The 15,473-nt window shown below is 39.3% G+C and overlaps 1 protein-coding gene across 11 annotated transcripts in view; it reads left to right on the top strand.

Annotated features, from left to right (window-relative positions):
* The window catches only part of NCOA2 (nuclear receptor coactivator 2), a 128,079-nt gene that overhangs the window by 83,739 nt on the left and 28,867 nt on the right, over window positions 1-15,473 (top strand). For all 11 annotated transcript variants that reach the window (XM_082233741.1, XM_082233739.1, XM_082233732.1 and 8 more), the window contains 5 exons: window positions 6,718-6,821; window positions 7,456-7,633; window positions 9,050-9,238; window positions 10,963-11,064; window positions 11,153-11,293. In XM_082233741.1, the coding sequence (XP_082089867.1) occupies window positions 6,718-6,821; window positions 7,456-7,633; window positions 9,050-9,238; window positions 10,963-11,064; window positions 11,153-11,293 (714 nt within the window). The remainder of the gene's footprint in view (window positions 1-6,717; window positions 6,822-7,455; window positions 7,634-9,049; window positions 9,239-10,962; window positions 11,065-11,152; window positions 11,294-15,473) is intronic.

The raw sequence follows: 15,473 nt of genomic DNA, 5'->3' as shown, positions 1-15,473 counted from the left end.
CAGAACGTAACTCCTGTGTAAATTGGGAGTTGTCTGTATACCAGGGAGCCAAGCAGGCTACATGAAGTGGGAAAGGGCGTTTAACGGCAATTGTGTCAACAGTCCAAACCATTCAAAAGTTCCAGAGGTTCACCTGGGCTTTTAACAGGAGCACCAGTCATATCAGCTGGAAAATCCCTCAGAGCCACCTGGAAACCTCTTGGACCCATGTGAGGTCTCCGTGCGAACTAGAGCTCTCTCTGTGCATGGTTCTAATCCTTGTAGAAGCAGCCCAAAGTCAGGATGAGGTCAGCCTTTCAATGCTGACTTCATCCTGACTTTGCTGTAATGCATGAAAATCAGTTACAATTTCAGTTCAGCCTCAGTTTGTTGGTTGCCACTAGCATGTAGTACAGTAATTGCATCCTGATGAGCAGGACTGTTGAATTCATAAATGGAATGCGGTACCACATGGACTGCGTACACAACTGCCCTTGTATCTTAAACATCCATTTGTGACACGATCCTGGAGTGAGAGGAGCCCTTGTACAGTGGCTGTCATTTTATTTGGGCCTCTGAGCTTGCAGAGTCCAAAACAAACTGCAGCTAGTCCCTGCACAGGGCTCTGTATGTGGGAAGAGGTGTGCAGAGTACTATTTGTTGCTATTGCTTGCTGTAGGCGCAGAAGACCCCGCGATCTCGCATGAGCACTGGTAGCTCACAGAAGTAAAAACTGTAAGAGAAGGAGGGACAAGGGAGCAAGCACTGGCAAGGGCAAACAACTGGCTCCTAAGTCTCTGTTCACAAGGATGTTCTGGCCGGTTGCCTTTGTTTAACATGTAGCAAAGTGCTGAGCAATAAAAATGTTCATAGTAGCTGTCACTGACAGTGCTTCCCTGTTGTACAGGCAGTGCTACACTTGAAGGCAGAGCCTACGAGACCTTCCTTTTGCTGCCTGACAAAAGATGCTATGTACTCTGTTCAGTCCGACTCCCTTGTGTTTATTTCTGTTGGCTCTGCTGCATACAGTATTGTTGCTTTCCTTTTGTTCTTGCATTTCTGTGCTTTTTGTAAAAGGAGTAGCAAGTCTTCCAGTGAAGCCAAAGTGAAAGGGACATAATCTTAATGACTCCTGAGCTTCTACCAGTCATTTAAGCACCATGACCCTAGTCATCGGTGATTAAAATAGCATTTTCATAGCTTTCTGTTTGATGGTGTGGTGCTCATTTCAAAACAACTCAGGCATTCTGAGGCAAAGTGAAGAAAAATTGGGTTTTAAAAGAGCTTCTCTGTTCAGCTTACGTTCTGTTTATTCTTAAAAGGTTCTGCCATTGAAGTGATGCCGGAAACTAGACAATTCACCTATCAATTTGCACAAGAAAATAGCAAGAGTAAATTTTATTTTAGCAAGTTACTTTTCAACCATTTCTAGGAGAAATATTTTGAGTTCTATATGGACTGATACGATTGAGGGCCATCTATGAAGATGGAAGTATGCTATGTTGTAGAAAATGGAGGTTTTTGATTTTAAGAAATGTCACATCCTATTATAGAGAAATGGCACAGTAGAAACCAGTCCCAACTTGGTTGCATTCATTTCAGGGTGCTTTTTTTATTCCTGGAGAAACAAGAAATAAATGTGTTGTACCGTAAGACCTTCTGCTTGCAAAACATGTGATTTATCATTGAGTTGCGATCCATTTCACATGCATACTTGAGTGACAAATGGCTATCAGTTGAGATTTTAAAAATGTGATATACTTCATGGTCACATACTCAAAAAAAATCCCCCTTGTACTTTGCACACCAAAATGTAGCCTTAGGCAAATTAATAATAAAGCACACTTCTTCCACTTTGTAGGGACTGAAGGCTAAAGAAAGAAATATTTTTAAAACTACACATGATGGACGATGTGACTAAACAGCATATACAGTCTAATTATATCATGGTTCATGTTGAGAAAAAAAATCATATTTAATTAGCTGTGGAACATTTGTATTCATGCCTTCAGTTTCTAAAACTATTCAGAGATCTGATGATTAGTGGTTTCATACAGTTCTAACAATGATTTCCTGCAACCTATGGTTTGCAAATTTGGAGCCAGCCACAGAATGTGTGCTCCTTCCTTTCTCTTTTCACCTTCAACCATGGCTTGGTATTATATCTTCACTGATGCTAACCATAGTTGATGATAACGAGGGCCCCCATTCTCATTCCCAGTTAAATTCAACATTTCACAGAACTGTAGAGTTGGAAGGGACTGTAAGGATCATCTAGTCCAACCCTGTGCTGTGCAAGAATGTGCAGCTGTCCCGTATGGGGATCGAACCTGCAATCTTGGTGTTATCAGTACCATGCTCTAACCAACTGAGCTACATAGAAACCCTAACTTGACAAAACACTGAGTGAAACAATGTTTTAAACCAATGAATTTTATGTAATCGAATGAGACGTTTCAAATAATGCTCACTATCATTTGTACTGAGTTTAAATGCCTGCCAGAAGAACTAGACAGTAATAATAATAATAATAATAATAATAATAATAATAATAATAATAATTAAAAAAAATATGCTGGACATCTGACTGGGCTGCCCCAGCCAATCTGGGCGGTTTCCACCAAATTATAAAACCACAAATTCTATTATTCTTTCATTTCCTTTGTATAATCTTATATGACACATGCAGTTGTAACAGCAGAAAACAACTTTTCTGACACATTCTGCAAAGCATATAATGTGGCATTTGAAACATGGACAGTGTCATATTTTTAGGGTAAAAAAACTTTCAGCTTTTAGGAATATTTTAGATTAATCTGTTTGTGTACTGTACTACTTCACACAATTCGGTATCCCTACTGATAAAAGTAAAACGGTCTGCTTTCTGTTCTAAGCCATCAAATGGAGAGAAGGAGGCGGGGAGGGCTGGAAATGTGATGTCATTGGTAGTAGGGGATTGGTTAAAATGGCTGTCACTCCCCGCAGATTGTGAGAAGCTCTCATTTGCTGACAAGGGGGCTGTGTGTTAGGAGGGGAATGAAGCAATCTCTTCACTGTTAGGGCTGATCTCAGTGAGTAAACAAGCTGGGAAATAGTGCAGCTGTGCTCTTTAAATATGCACTGCAGGAGATTTCAGCAAGCTGATGATATATCACGCATTAATGTTGAAAAGATAAACACATTTTGAGAGTGCAGGAAGGGCCTTGTGTTTTTATGTTGGCAGAATGCTTCCTAATGAATAAGAATGTGCTGCTGGCTCACAAAGCCATATGGCAGCTTTTCTAATTTTAGTTCAGTGCAGATGCATAATTCTCCCTTGTTTTACCTCCTAAAACCTTTCTGTGGTGATATGAATGTTTTCCTATAATATCTTGGTTTTTAGCAGTAAATGTGCCTGTTGCTCTAATGTATCCTCTGCTCTGTTGTAAAATGTAGCCCGAACTTGATATTTTCTCTCTTACTTTTCTAAATAAAAGGCAAACATGTCTACGGATGGCACAGCCTGCTTGCTGAGCCTTTAAAATTGGAATGCTAGTTAATTTTATATATTCTTTTGAAAAACTGGTGAAATCTTGAAAGAGTAACTGACAGTTTCCTTCTGACTGAAATAGTGAAATGTGATTACAGTCCATGAGAGTTTCACAGATTTCAGAGTCTGGGCTTTGAATAATAGAACTAAAAGAACCTTCCCAAAAGTTAACAAAGGGTAGGAGCAACTTTTAAACACTTCACTACGCTGGTCCAGCATATGGCATATTTATAGCTTGTTATCTTTCTGAAACTCCTGTTTTATTGCCAGAACACTGGTTTGTTAAAATGCTTGCAAATTTGAAACTATGCTGTTTCGGGTGCCATTTTGGGTTTTTTTTCAGCTGGTACTGTGACTACTTAAGAATATGTAATGTTACAAAACTGACGCCTGTCTAAAGTAAATTTCAAGTAATTCCAGGAACTGTTTCTGCAAAAATCCCCAATATTACATATTTTAAATGATCCGTGCCTCTTATTTTTCTTTGCTTTACAGTTCCAATACTGCTTTAGGCTACCCGTGCAAACTAGGTAAAGATTTAACAGATTTGCCATGGATGCCAGTATCACTGTAGTTGCCCCTGCTTTTTCCTTCCACCAAGGCTAAAAGGAGAGTTACTGGGTACATACAATAACAGGAATAAAACTAAATAGATTTGTGCCTACTTTCTTTATTTAACTCTGATGTCTTCCAGTCATATTATTTCTCTGCTCTGTCTTGCATTCATTAAAAATAGTGTACAAAGTGGCAGGATGCTTTTGTAGTTAGTGGCGTTGGGGCGGGGGGGCGGGCGGGTGGTGCGCCCCAGGTGCCATGTCTGGGGGAGACTGACAAGAAGGCACCCCGCGGGGGCTCGCACTGCTGCAAGCAGCCATTGCGCCGCCACAACCGCATGTGGAGGATCCTCTGCGACTGCAGCCGCGAGCAGAGGATCCAGGCGGCAGCGGCAAACCACTATGTACAGCACATGTGCAGCGTCACATGCATGCGCTGTATGTAACAATGCCGCACATGCGATCTACATAGCGGTTTGCCGCTGGCGCCGCTTGAGCGCCGTACAGACGGCAGTAGGATCCCTTCGGCGCCGCTACAGCCGTGAACGAAGGATCCTCCAGATCCCTGCACCATCCGTACGTCGCTGGAGCGCTGCCGCTGGCAAACCGCTATGTGCGGCGCATGTACAGCGTCGCTACATATGGCGCATGCGCTGTGCATTGCAACTCCACACATGAGCTGTACATAGCGGTTTGCCACCCCGGGTGTCACAACGCTTTCTTTTGCCCCTGAGTTGAGTTTCTGATTAAATTAGTGGCAAACTGGAGAAACATTGAACATCTTCCAAAGTATAGAAATGGCTGGTTTTCATAATTCAAACATAATCTACTTAGTGAAATATACTAAAGGTATATTGTGTGGTATAGCATAGTTTCATAATGAACATTGCATTTCCTAAGCAACAGTTGTTATACAAGTGTGAGCTGAGCTACATATGTGATTCAGTAATTATCATCAGTGTGGGACTTCTGGTTGTCCACAGATGTAGGAAGTGTAAAACAGTCTTAATAAGCTTTGATTTGTCAGTTATTCTTAAAATGGTGTGTGGGATCTCACATCTATTTTAAGCAGCTGTAGTTTGCTTTTCATAGAAATAACTTGTTTTTAAACTCCTTTATTTAGGTCTTATCAAAATAGCAATAGCCTTTTAGAATTTCAGTATTACAAGATGTTTTAGGATTTACCACTTCATCTTGTTCTGTTGACTTAAATCAAAATAGCAAATATAGAATTTATGCATCCCAACTAACTTCCCATGAGATTTCTGCATGGGATGGATTTGCTTCTTTTGAAGTCCTTTCTCCTGGGTCTGGTAAAATCAGGCCGAGAGGGGATGGCTGTTCGGGCCAGTAAGACCACTCTTTCAGAAATCCTTTCTGGTCTCAGAAGATCTGAACAGCTATAGGTGAGTTTCTATTGTTCCTTGCCTGGGCAAATCACCTTCCCACATATGAACCTTCCCTTCTCAGTTACAGTTTCTTTAACTTTCAAGGCTCCTGTGAATGGCTAATGCAGAATATTGTCTTTTTGGTGGTGATACAAAGCAGTGGAAAATTCTCCCTGGGGAGTTTCATTCTGCTGCCTTGCTTCTGAATTTTGGACTATTTTTTAAAGTGGTTCTCTTTTCTACTCATCGGGTATTTTATCATTGTTTTAATGAGTTATTTGATTTTTAACAGTAAACTAGTAATCTACCTGGTAGACGCTGGGCCAAAAAACTAATATTTTAAGAAAGATTCACCGGTCTTTCATCTAGCAAATTACAAGTATTAATGTATTCAATAGAATACAATTCAGGTCTCTCTTCAGAATTTCATTTAAAATGTAATGGTTCAGGAACTATGCTCCATGGCGATTCATAAATAAATGACAGTATTTGCTTGCAAGAATGTTGACTTTAAACACGAGCAATGTCTATTTTTTTCAGTACTGTTATTGTAGGAAAGATGTACAAAAATAGTAATTGCAGTTGTATGTTGGTTGGTTGACATCTGTCCTGGGAGGTAATGGAAGAGTGAGCCCACCTTCAAGGTGAATTCAAACCATTGGAGAGTTACAGCGCCTGCTGTGGCTGTAGAGACCGCTATGGGAGAGACCTTTTTTGTTGCAGCTGGGGCAGATGAAGGCGTCTGGTTGTGCTGATTCAAGCATACCATGGCATTTCTTCTTTATGTGCTCCGCACAGCAGTCATTGTATGTGAAGGTCCTATAATTTAGTTCCATACCCAATAGGCATGTTGAGTTTTTTCTGGTCCTTGTTACATGTCTCAGAACAAACAAACAAAAAACCTAACAAAAAGAACTGGTTTTAAATCCTGGATACGAGCGAATATCTGTGAAATTATGCATGGTTAACATCCATGCCACCATAACCCTTATCTATGATGAAGCCTTCTGGGAAAGATTTGTATGTGGGAAGGGATGTCCTTGAGGGACAGAACACAAACCTGCAGCTTACTTCTGATATCCTTTTCCGTGGTTAAAGAATTGGAACTGTTGCATTTGAACAGGTCTGACAATTGTGACTAGTTCCATCTTGGCTTGCCATGCCTCTTTACTATAATTAGTGGCAAGTATAATCTTCTTAAGCAGCTCTGCTATGTTATTCAGTTCATAGTGTGACTGTGTCGTCGTCCCCTCCTTTTTATGTGCAGAAAAAGCAGCGGCAGCCAATGAAGATGAAGTGCAGAAAGCTGATGTATCATCAACAGGTCAGAGTGTCATTGACAAGGATGCACTTGGACCAATGATGCTTGAGGTGAAGTGTTACAAAGTTTTTTTAACCTTTAGAATGAACAGCTATTCTGATGAGATTCGGCTAAATGAAAACAAAACACATTTCAACTCTATGTAAGATTGTCAAACAAAGATTGTGCACAAAGCCTTTTTGTCCGTTCACTGCCACTTTTATTATGCATTGTTGGAGCAATCTGCTTTCTAAGAGTAAATGTATGTTGTTCCTCCACCATTTTATATTAGAGAGTAAAGCTAAAGAAAGCAGGCATAGTCCATGTTTTTGCTGTCTTTTATACTGTATAATATTAAATAAAAGGAAAGTTCTGAGTTATTCCTAGGCATTTCCGCTCAGTCATGCTTGCATCAGTATAGCAGGTGTTGCTAAGCAACACAACTGCATTTTTTCTATGAAAACTTCATATTGATTTTCAGATATATTCTAATGAGGCTGAACTACTTTCTCACCTCCCCACCCCCAGTCAAGAGAGAAACTAAAGATAGTATGCTACTTGAAGGCTTAACAGGATAGTTAACAAATGAAGTTTATTTTCCTCTCTGCAATGATTCATAGTTAAGGAAGATGATAATAGCTTAGCTTTTATCTTGGTGCAGATTCTCGACAGCGAACTAAAATGTGTTGTTTTTTAACCTTTCAGGCCCTCGATGGATTCTTCTTCGTAGTGAACCTGGAAGGTAATGTGGTGTTTGTATCGGAGAATGTGACACAGTACCTGAGGTACAACCAAGAAGAGCTGATGAACACAAGTGTCTACAGCATCCTGCATGTAGGGGACCACAATGAATTTGTCAGAAACCTGCTGCCAAAATCTTTAGGTACAGTTCTCCAAACACCTATAAATTTTAGTGGTTCCCCTCTCTTAAGCTTAAGCTAGTGTTTAAGTTTGGTGTAACATAATATCATAATGTGTACATTACCTCTGTTCTGAGCTGTTTCCCCCTCTTCTATTCTAGCCTCTAAATCATCATCTCAAATGACATTGTAATTTATTACTTTTGTCTTGGACTTTATGCATCACTTCATGTAATAACTGACAGCTGCATCATTCATCTCACTATAAGCCAACTAGCTCACAGGCCACAAATCCCACCACCTGAAGTTTTCTGTGACTTCCCTAGCCCCTCATTCATAATTTTTATTTAATTTGAAAAAAGAGTGTTTTTATGAGTCCCCTGCTATGATTCTATGATGCCAAAAAGTTTTTGTGGGGCTCCTCAATTTTTTTACATATTAAGGACTTAAAAAAATAATAATTCTCCCACAGATACCCCAGTGTAATGCCAAAAGGTTTTATGTGTCCTCCAAGTTCCTAAAACGTCCTTTGCCACACAGCCTCAGAGGGTTGACCATGGGTTACTGTAACCGTTGGCCTAAAAAAGGTTAGCCATCCCTGCTATGACCTCAGTAGTCAAGATTTCTCATGCTATTTTTCCTCTTTTAAATCTTAGTGAAGTTAGGTGCAGATTATGTCTAGAATCAACTTTCTTTTCTTTTCTTCAATTTTTTTTTATTGGTTTTCCAAATTTGTAACAAATAAAACACAAAATAACAAACAAATAACAAAACATATAAAAAAGAAAAACATACATTCAATACTTCTTACAGGTAAAAATCCAAGTTAATTTCCATTATTAAATGACTTCCTCAAATCCTTCCTAACTGATTTTCATTAAATCTCATTTTAGCAATTTTCCAATATCCACTTTCTAATAAAATCAACTTTCTTATGATAGAAGGTTGAAAGGCTGTAGGAAACGTACCGGTAACTTTTTTTTTTTTTTTTTGTCTCCAAAGGTTGTTGTGGGCTTTCCAACTCCAAAATTTTATTTTTTTTACAGCTATTAACATAACAAATCCTGGCATTCCACTTTCTCCCACTTGCTTTCAGAAAGCTGCTTCAACTGTTTTTTTTTTCTCCCTACGGGGAGATAATCTTGACATGTGGAAAACGCATGCACTGGCACTTTTGAAGTATGGAGTGAGTGTTTGTTTATTATGTGGCAAGTACATAGGTCAAGAAGTGTATGCTGTGCAACAAAAACATTTGAAGGAGCTCTATAAGTCATCAGCCTTGTTAGTTTGTCCCCCTTGTTGGTTATTATTAATACTGTTTACAGGATTTTCACCCCCCCTCTTCCCAAGAGCTAGATCACCTTTAATATTTTAAAGATGGTCAAACAGAATATCTTGCCCAGCACCTAGTCATTCTGTATTATATTTCTTTTTCTTAGTGAATGGAGGACCTTGGTCTGGTGAAGCTCCTAGACGCAACAGCCATACCTTTAACTGCCGAATGTTGGTAAAACCTTTAACTGATTCTGAAGAAGAAGGCCATGATAACCAGGAAGCACATCAGAAATATGAAACTATGCAGTGCTTTGCTGTTTCTCAACCAAAGTCCATCAAAGAAGAAGGTGAAGGTAATCAGAACATATTTTATGAGATTGTTTTATGTTCAGTCTTTCCTTTAACCCTCCCTGATTGAGGCATCTTTAACCTAAATTAATGGTACTTACATTGTTGTCTTTGTCTCTGTGACAGGCACTCATTGTTTAGGTGGAAATGTGTATTTTTTCTGACCCTTTGCAAAGTATCTAATTAACAAGTACAATAGATGAGCCTCCTTTTTTTTTGGAACTACATAAACACTGGTAGCATTATGTGTAGATATGCATACATATAGTTTGCTTCTCACATATCATAAGCATATTTTGGAAGTTAATACATCTAAACCATTTTGGTGTGACCTTAAACAGGGTCCTACTCTTTTCACTGGCACTCCCTCCAAAATAGGTGTGCATAGAAATTAGGGGAGAAATTGTGGTGGGATTTGCCGCAGTGAATAACGTATAAGCAGAACTGGCCCACTGATTTTTTTTCTTTGGAAACACTGCACTTCCCCTTCTTTTAGTTTCCCGAAATTACGGTTTTACTGTCTACTAAATTGCTTATTCGTTTCTTTTGGCTTATCTTGAAATATGAGATGCACTTTTGAGGTACTGCAGCTTTGAAATGTTTCAAGTTTATAAATATTCCCAAAGTGTCTTCACACATGGCATGTGTTTTGAATGAAATATTGAAACTGCAGCATTCCAGATGTATGCAGTACCCAGGTGAGAGAGAAAATAAATGCAGCTGCTTATTTTTTATAATGGTCTTTCCAACACACTGAAACTAATCTACACTTTAATGTTATTGTGGTTGGAGTATGAGTGACCCAAGTCAGAATGCTTTCACTATCAGCCAAGAACTGGAGTGGCTTTAACTGGTGTGTAGACCATTTTCTACTTTTCTCTGATCTACTCAGACATCCATTTGGCTCTTGGGCAGCTGCCAGGCAAGGACCCCTTAGGTTTTAATGCTTTGGGGTTGTTCAGGGAGTGCTTGAGAGCTGCTTGTTAGACATCTATACATTTGGCATTGTAGGTGTCTTAAAATTTCCTGTTTGTAATTCATGGAAGTAATAGGGAGCAGGAGCACTAGGTATCAGATGTATGACAGCAGTTATTGTGGTGTGGTTATTACTCATCTTTTGGTTGGGAGTTTTGGGGATTGAATTGGGGATGTCTGAATGTGAGGCTGTTTATATGACGCTAAGCATGAATAAGATGGCATGAGAGAAAGGACAAAAGATTTGGGAGGCACTTTATCTTATTTGGAGAAGTCCAGGGGGAGGAATTGCTAGGATCCTCATGTGATGCTATCATGTTTCGAGGTGATAGAATGTTGTATCTAAGGAACCAATTTGGTTATTGCTATGCCCTATGAGCTTGAGAGGAGATTTGGGTTGCCATCCTTATGGATGTGGAGTAGCGGAGAAGGAATGGGTGGTGTGAGATAAGAGGTGTCACAAAAAGGGTTAGAGTAAGTTTTTTAGCACTTAGGTTTTATCTCCCACATACATTTAGATCTTCATTGTTGTGTTTTGAATGCAGCGTAGCAAGCAAAATGAGCAGACTGAAAATCCATTTACGTATTCTTAAGGGGTCTGTCAGATGATGGTACAATAAGGAAATAATCAGTTCTGCATGTCATATTTTTATCTTTGTTGTTTTAGTGTAATTTTTTAAAAAATAATTATATGGTCCAGCATAGGTTTAGCCAACCTTTTCCTCCAATTAAAAATAATTTTGTCCCATTTAAGATCTTCAGTCTTGCTTGATTTGTGTGGCAAGAAGAGTTCCAATGAAGGAAAGGCCGCTTCTGCCCTCATCAGAGACATTTAGCACTCGTCAAGATCTGCAAGGTACCGTGAAAGTGCAAGTCAAATCTTCTTTTATTAAAACAACAAAAAACAGGTGTAGGTTTCTAATAACAGCCTTATATACCTTCAGGCAAGATAACTTCACTTGACACTAGTACCATGCGAGCAGCTATGAAACCTGGCTGGGAAGATGTGGTGAGAAGGTGCATCCAGAGATTCTATGCACAGCATGAGGGAGATATGTCTTTTGCCAAGAGGCATCATCAGGAGGGTAAGGATCCATTGTTTCTTCAAGCATGTTTACAACAGAAAGAAAAGCACAAACTTTTGGCAAGTCATGATCCAGAAATCATACAGCAGCTCCAATACAATACAGATATGGAGTGCTAAGAAGTGCAAAGCCTTCCCCATTAGGTGCAATATCAGAAACTGCTTCATGTGTCGGTAGAACTGTCTACATTTTATATATATTTTATTTATCTGAACATTTGTATCTCAGTTGTCCATGATAAATTATACTCTAGATGGACTACAAATAAAAATCTAAATCAGTAAACCAATTAAAGTAAACATTTCAGTGGATGGAAAAGTCTGTCCTAGGTATAATGAAAACCCCATGAGCTGTAGATTGGCCTGCTTGATTCTTTTCAGAATACATCTAAGCACTGTTGTTGATGAAAACACTTTAAATAGATGAAAATACTTTAAATAGAATAGACAACTGAGGAAGAAGGGAATGTGATCAAACGGAATCTGACTGACCCAAATATGAATCTAGAGAGCTTATGTAAATTTTGAACCACGAAATGATGTATCTTTCCCATCAATGTCTTTTTACTCCTGAGGAATTACTTGGATTAGGCGACGGCACAATTTGGACAAGAGAGCTGTTTTGTGCAATGCATTTAATAAGAAAGTACTTTGTGTGTCATGCAGTGACTAATGAAATGGCATGTGACACTTTCCCCGGAGATGTTTGAAAAATGCAAATGTATTAATTTATCCTAATTAAAGGTTCCAGTAAAGCGGGGTGAGAAACCTTTTTCAGTCCAAGGTTGCATTCCCTTTTGGCCAGCTCTCTGAGGACTGCATTTCAGTGATAGGCTGGGCCATAACAAGTGTGGAAATTCACAGACTGGTCATGGCCACCCCCCACTTATGCCACCCATACACATAGCACATAGATTTCCACTCCCTCCCCCTGCCTCCAAAAAAGAAAGCAGTCGGGGTTGAACAAAGCCTTTTTACATTTGGTCTTTTCCCACCCAAGCTGCAGATTTTGCTGGTTCCCCATCTCTCCCGTAAATCTGTCCCCTTCTCTGATGGGTTATTTTAATGTTCTGTGCTTCCATAGTGGTCTTTTGAAACAGTTTGGTTCGTTCATTGTGCTACTCCTATTATCATCTGGGGTAAAATGTGATAAGTGCTAAACAAGGCACAAATTATATAGAAAAGAAAGAAAGAAATGGTGCCATGCTGATTTAAAGTGTAGTAAGGACTGGATCTTCAGTCCTCAAGAAATCCATCTTGAAAGCACCACTCATTTATGAAAGGCTGCACTGAAAGAAAGTGTCAAGAATTAAGTCATTAGTTAGTTCATGTGTCTTCTGTGGAGAATAGGGTTAAATTCAACATTAAGGCCTGAAAACATGAGGTTGCCTGGTGAATGCTCTTGAGCATCTTCTTTCCTGAAGTTGCACTTTCCTGTGCTGGCCAAACAGCAATACAAAAATTCGAAAGACCTTTAGAATCTCCACTTGCCACACCACAAGGGGCTGCTTGCTGGGGAGAAAAGATGAAAGCCCTGTCTAGATACTGGATTGTGACTTTGGAGGAAATTTAATTATTTTCTTCCATCTTATTAGAACCTCTACAGTAGGCTGCATACTCTTAAGAAGCTAATTTAGCATACATGTTGCAGCTTTGTCATCACTTTAGAAGGATGGTTCGCTCTACCTCTTAATGTGGTGTGCACATGAAATTGCTTTGAGCTCCACTGCTGTGAACTCTCAACCCATCAGGTTTATACCCATATTCTGTTAAACCAACAGATGAAGCATTAGGACAGTCATTATGACTCTAGCTTTGTATGTTGGGAAGATGGCATGCACTAACCCTGGGTCAGTGCCAGAAAACACTTTGAGATGCCTTCTGAAATTTGACTAACTGAAGAGTGTCAAGCAAAGTCCTGAGAATCACATTGAGTATTTCCCCCCTTGGTTTTAACAAGAACCTAATTTCATTCATAAATAGGACAGGTAACGTGCTTTTCTGTACACCCCAAGTTCAATGCAAAATGTCGTGCTTATTCCATGTTACACAAAACTAAATCAAAATGCTTTATTTTGTTTTACTGTATTGGTTTAAGCTGCCCAGAGCATATGTCTCTTTTTTTCATTTGGCAAGCTTTAACTTTAATTGGAAGTAATTTGTCACATGACATCTTTTTTTTAAAAAAACCCTAAATAAAATCTGTAGCTGTGGATTTGAATACACACACCCAGTTTTAAAAATGGATTAACTTCAGCGTTTTTAACATCAGAGTTGTTGACAAGGGAGTGTTGGAATTTCCTGCTCTGAACTAAAAGCACTGCTGCTGCTGAGAGTTCTGCCCAAAGGTTAGACTGAAACAATGACATACCTTCAGTGTGAAATTTTACTTTACAGTATGCCACAGTTAACAGGCTTTGTTTTTCTTTGCATTCCTACTCTACATAAACTCTTCTGGCTGTTTAACTTGTGTTTCCTGTTTTCCTGTGCCAAAATAATAATTTAAAATGTAGTAGCACGATAGAAAACTTTGAGGCAGGAACAGGGGGAAATCTTACCATACCAGTGTTGCAAGACTGGGGGAGGGGAAAAACTTGTCTAGCATTGTCAGAATCTGAATGTTACTTGATCTACTACGTGATTGACACAAAGATGTTGTCAAAGATAAATATTTTAAACCTTAACTCTTGTTTTTCAGCATTATGTGTTCAAAATGTGGAGATGGTTAAGGGAGAGGCATAAATATAATTCCATAGGATAGGCATAAACACAAGTATGAAGGAGTTTTGAGCCAGTTCAGGAAAATCAAGAATTGAAACTAGTTTATCAGGTTTCACAGTGAAGAAAACATTAAAATAAACCAGCTGGTAACTCATTGTTTTCATTTAAAGATGGGGCAAAATTGAAATTCCAGATCTGGAAAAGCACATTTTTTTGCAGTGCAACTTAAAAGTGTCTTGTGTCAGTGTTCAAATCCTGAAAGACAGATTTAGAATCATAGAATCATAGAATCATAGAGTTGGAAGAGACCACAAGGGCCATCGAGTCCAACCCCCTGCCAAGCAGGAAACACCATCAGAGCACTCCTGACATATGGTTGTCAAGCCTCTGCTTAAAGACCTCCAAAGTAGGAGACTCCACCACACTCCTTGGCAGCAAATTCCACTGTCGAACAGCTCTTACTGTCAGGAAGTTCTTCCGAATGTTTAGGTGGAAGGTATTTAGGGGAGGTATGTGCAAGGAAAATCCCATTTTTGTTGAACTAAGTAAAATTATTTAATAAAATTATATGTAGACTCATGAAAGTAAAAAAGGTTTGACACTAGGCAATATTTCTTCTTCAAAAGACTTGGATGATAGAAATTTACAGGAGAGCATATGGGGCCAGAGTCTGTGGGACTAGGGCATGGGTAGGCAAACTAATGCCTGGGGGCCGGATCCGGCCCAATCGCCTTCTAAATACGGCCCATGGATAGTCCAGGAATCAGTGTGTTTTTACATGAGTAGAATGTGTGCTTTTATTTAAGATGCATCTCTGGGTTATTTGTAGGGCATAGGAATTTGTTCTTTTTTCTTCCCCCCCCCCAAATATAGTCCGGCCCCACACAGGGTCTGAGGGACAGTGGACCAGCCCCCTGCTAAAAACGTTTGCTCACCCCTAGACTAGGGCCTACCTTTTTTTCAGTTGGAATTCCAATCCTATTCCATTTCACACTAAATTTATGCCACAGACTTAGAATTTCCCCCCCAGAAATACACGTTACCCAAAGAATGCATCTGCATATTGGTTTCATTAGGTGAGCACACCTTAAGTAAACTGAATTTTGTTGAGGATCACCTGTGATCTCCCACAGGGCAAGAAAGGGGCACCACCAACCTCTCAGCACAAAGTAAGCTTGCTACCAAATCTCCTGTCAGTTTACTTGATAAGCTTGCCAAAATGAAAGCAAGGAAGACGTCATTCAAGTAGATTGCCTGTCTATTGTAATAAATGACTTTTTGTCTGAATTAGGCAATTGGTTGAGCATTTTTGTTCCAGATTTTAGCAATTGTAAATGATGTTTCTAGAAACCATGATGTTCTGTGATTTCCTCATGTTGGAATGTGAAATGAACATTTTCCATTAAAGTAGGTTTGCCTAGCCACATAACATACTATAAACTATATAATATATATTATGT

The sequence above is a fragment of the Podarcis vaucheri genome, assembly GCF_965113315.1.
Source record: "Podarcis vaucheri genome assembly, chromosome: 8".
NCBI classification, from domain to species: Eukaryota; Metazoa; Chordata; class Lepidosauria; order Squamata; family Lacertidae; genus Podarcis; species Podarcis vaucheri.
This window is presented reverse-complemented; position numbering and strand designations above follow the sequence as displayed.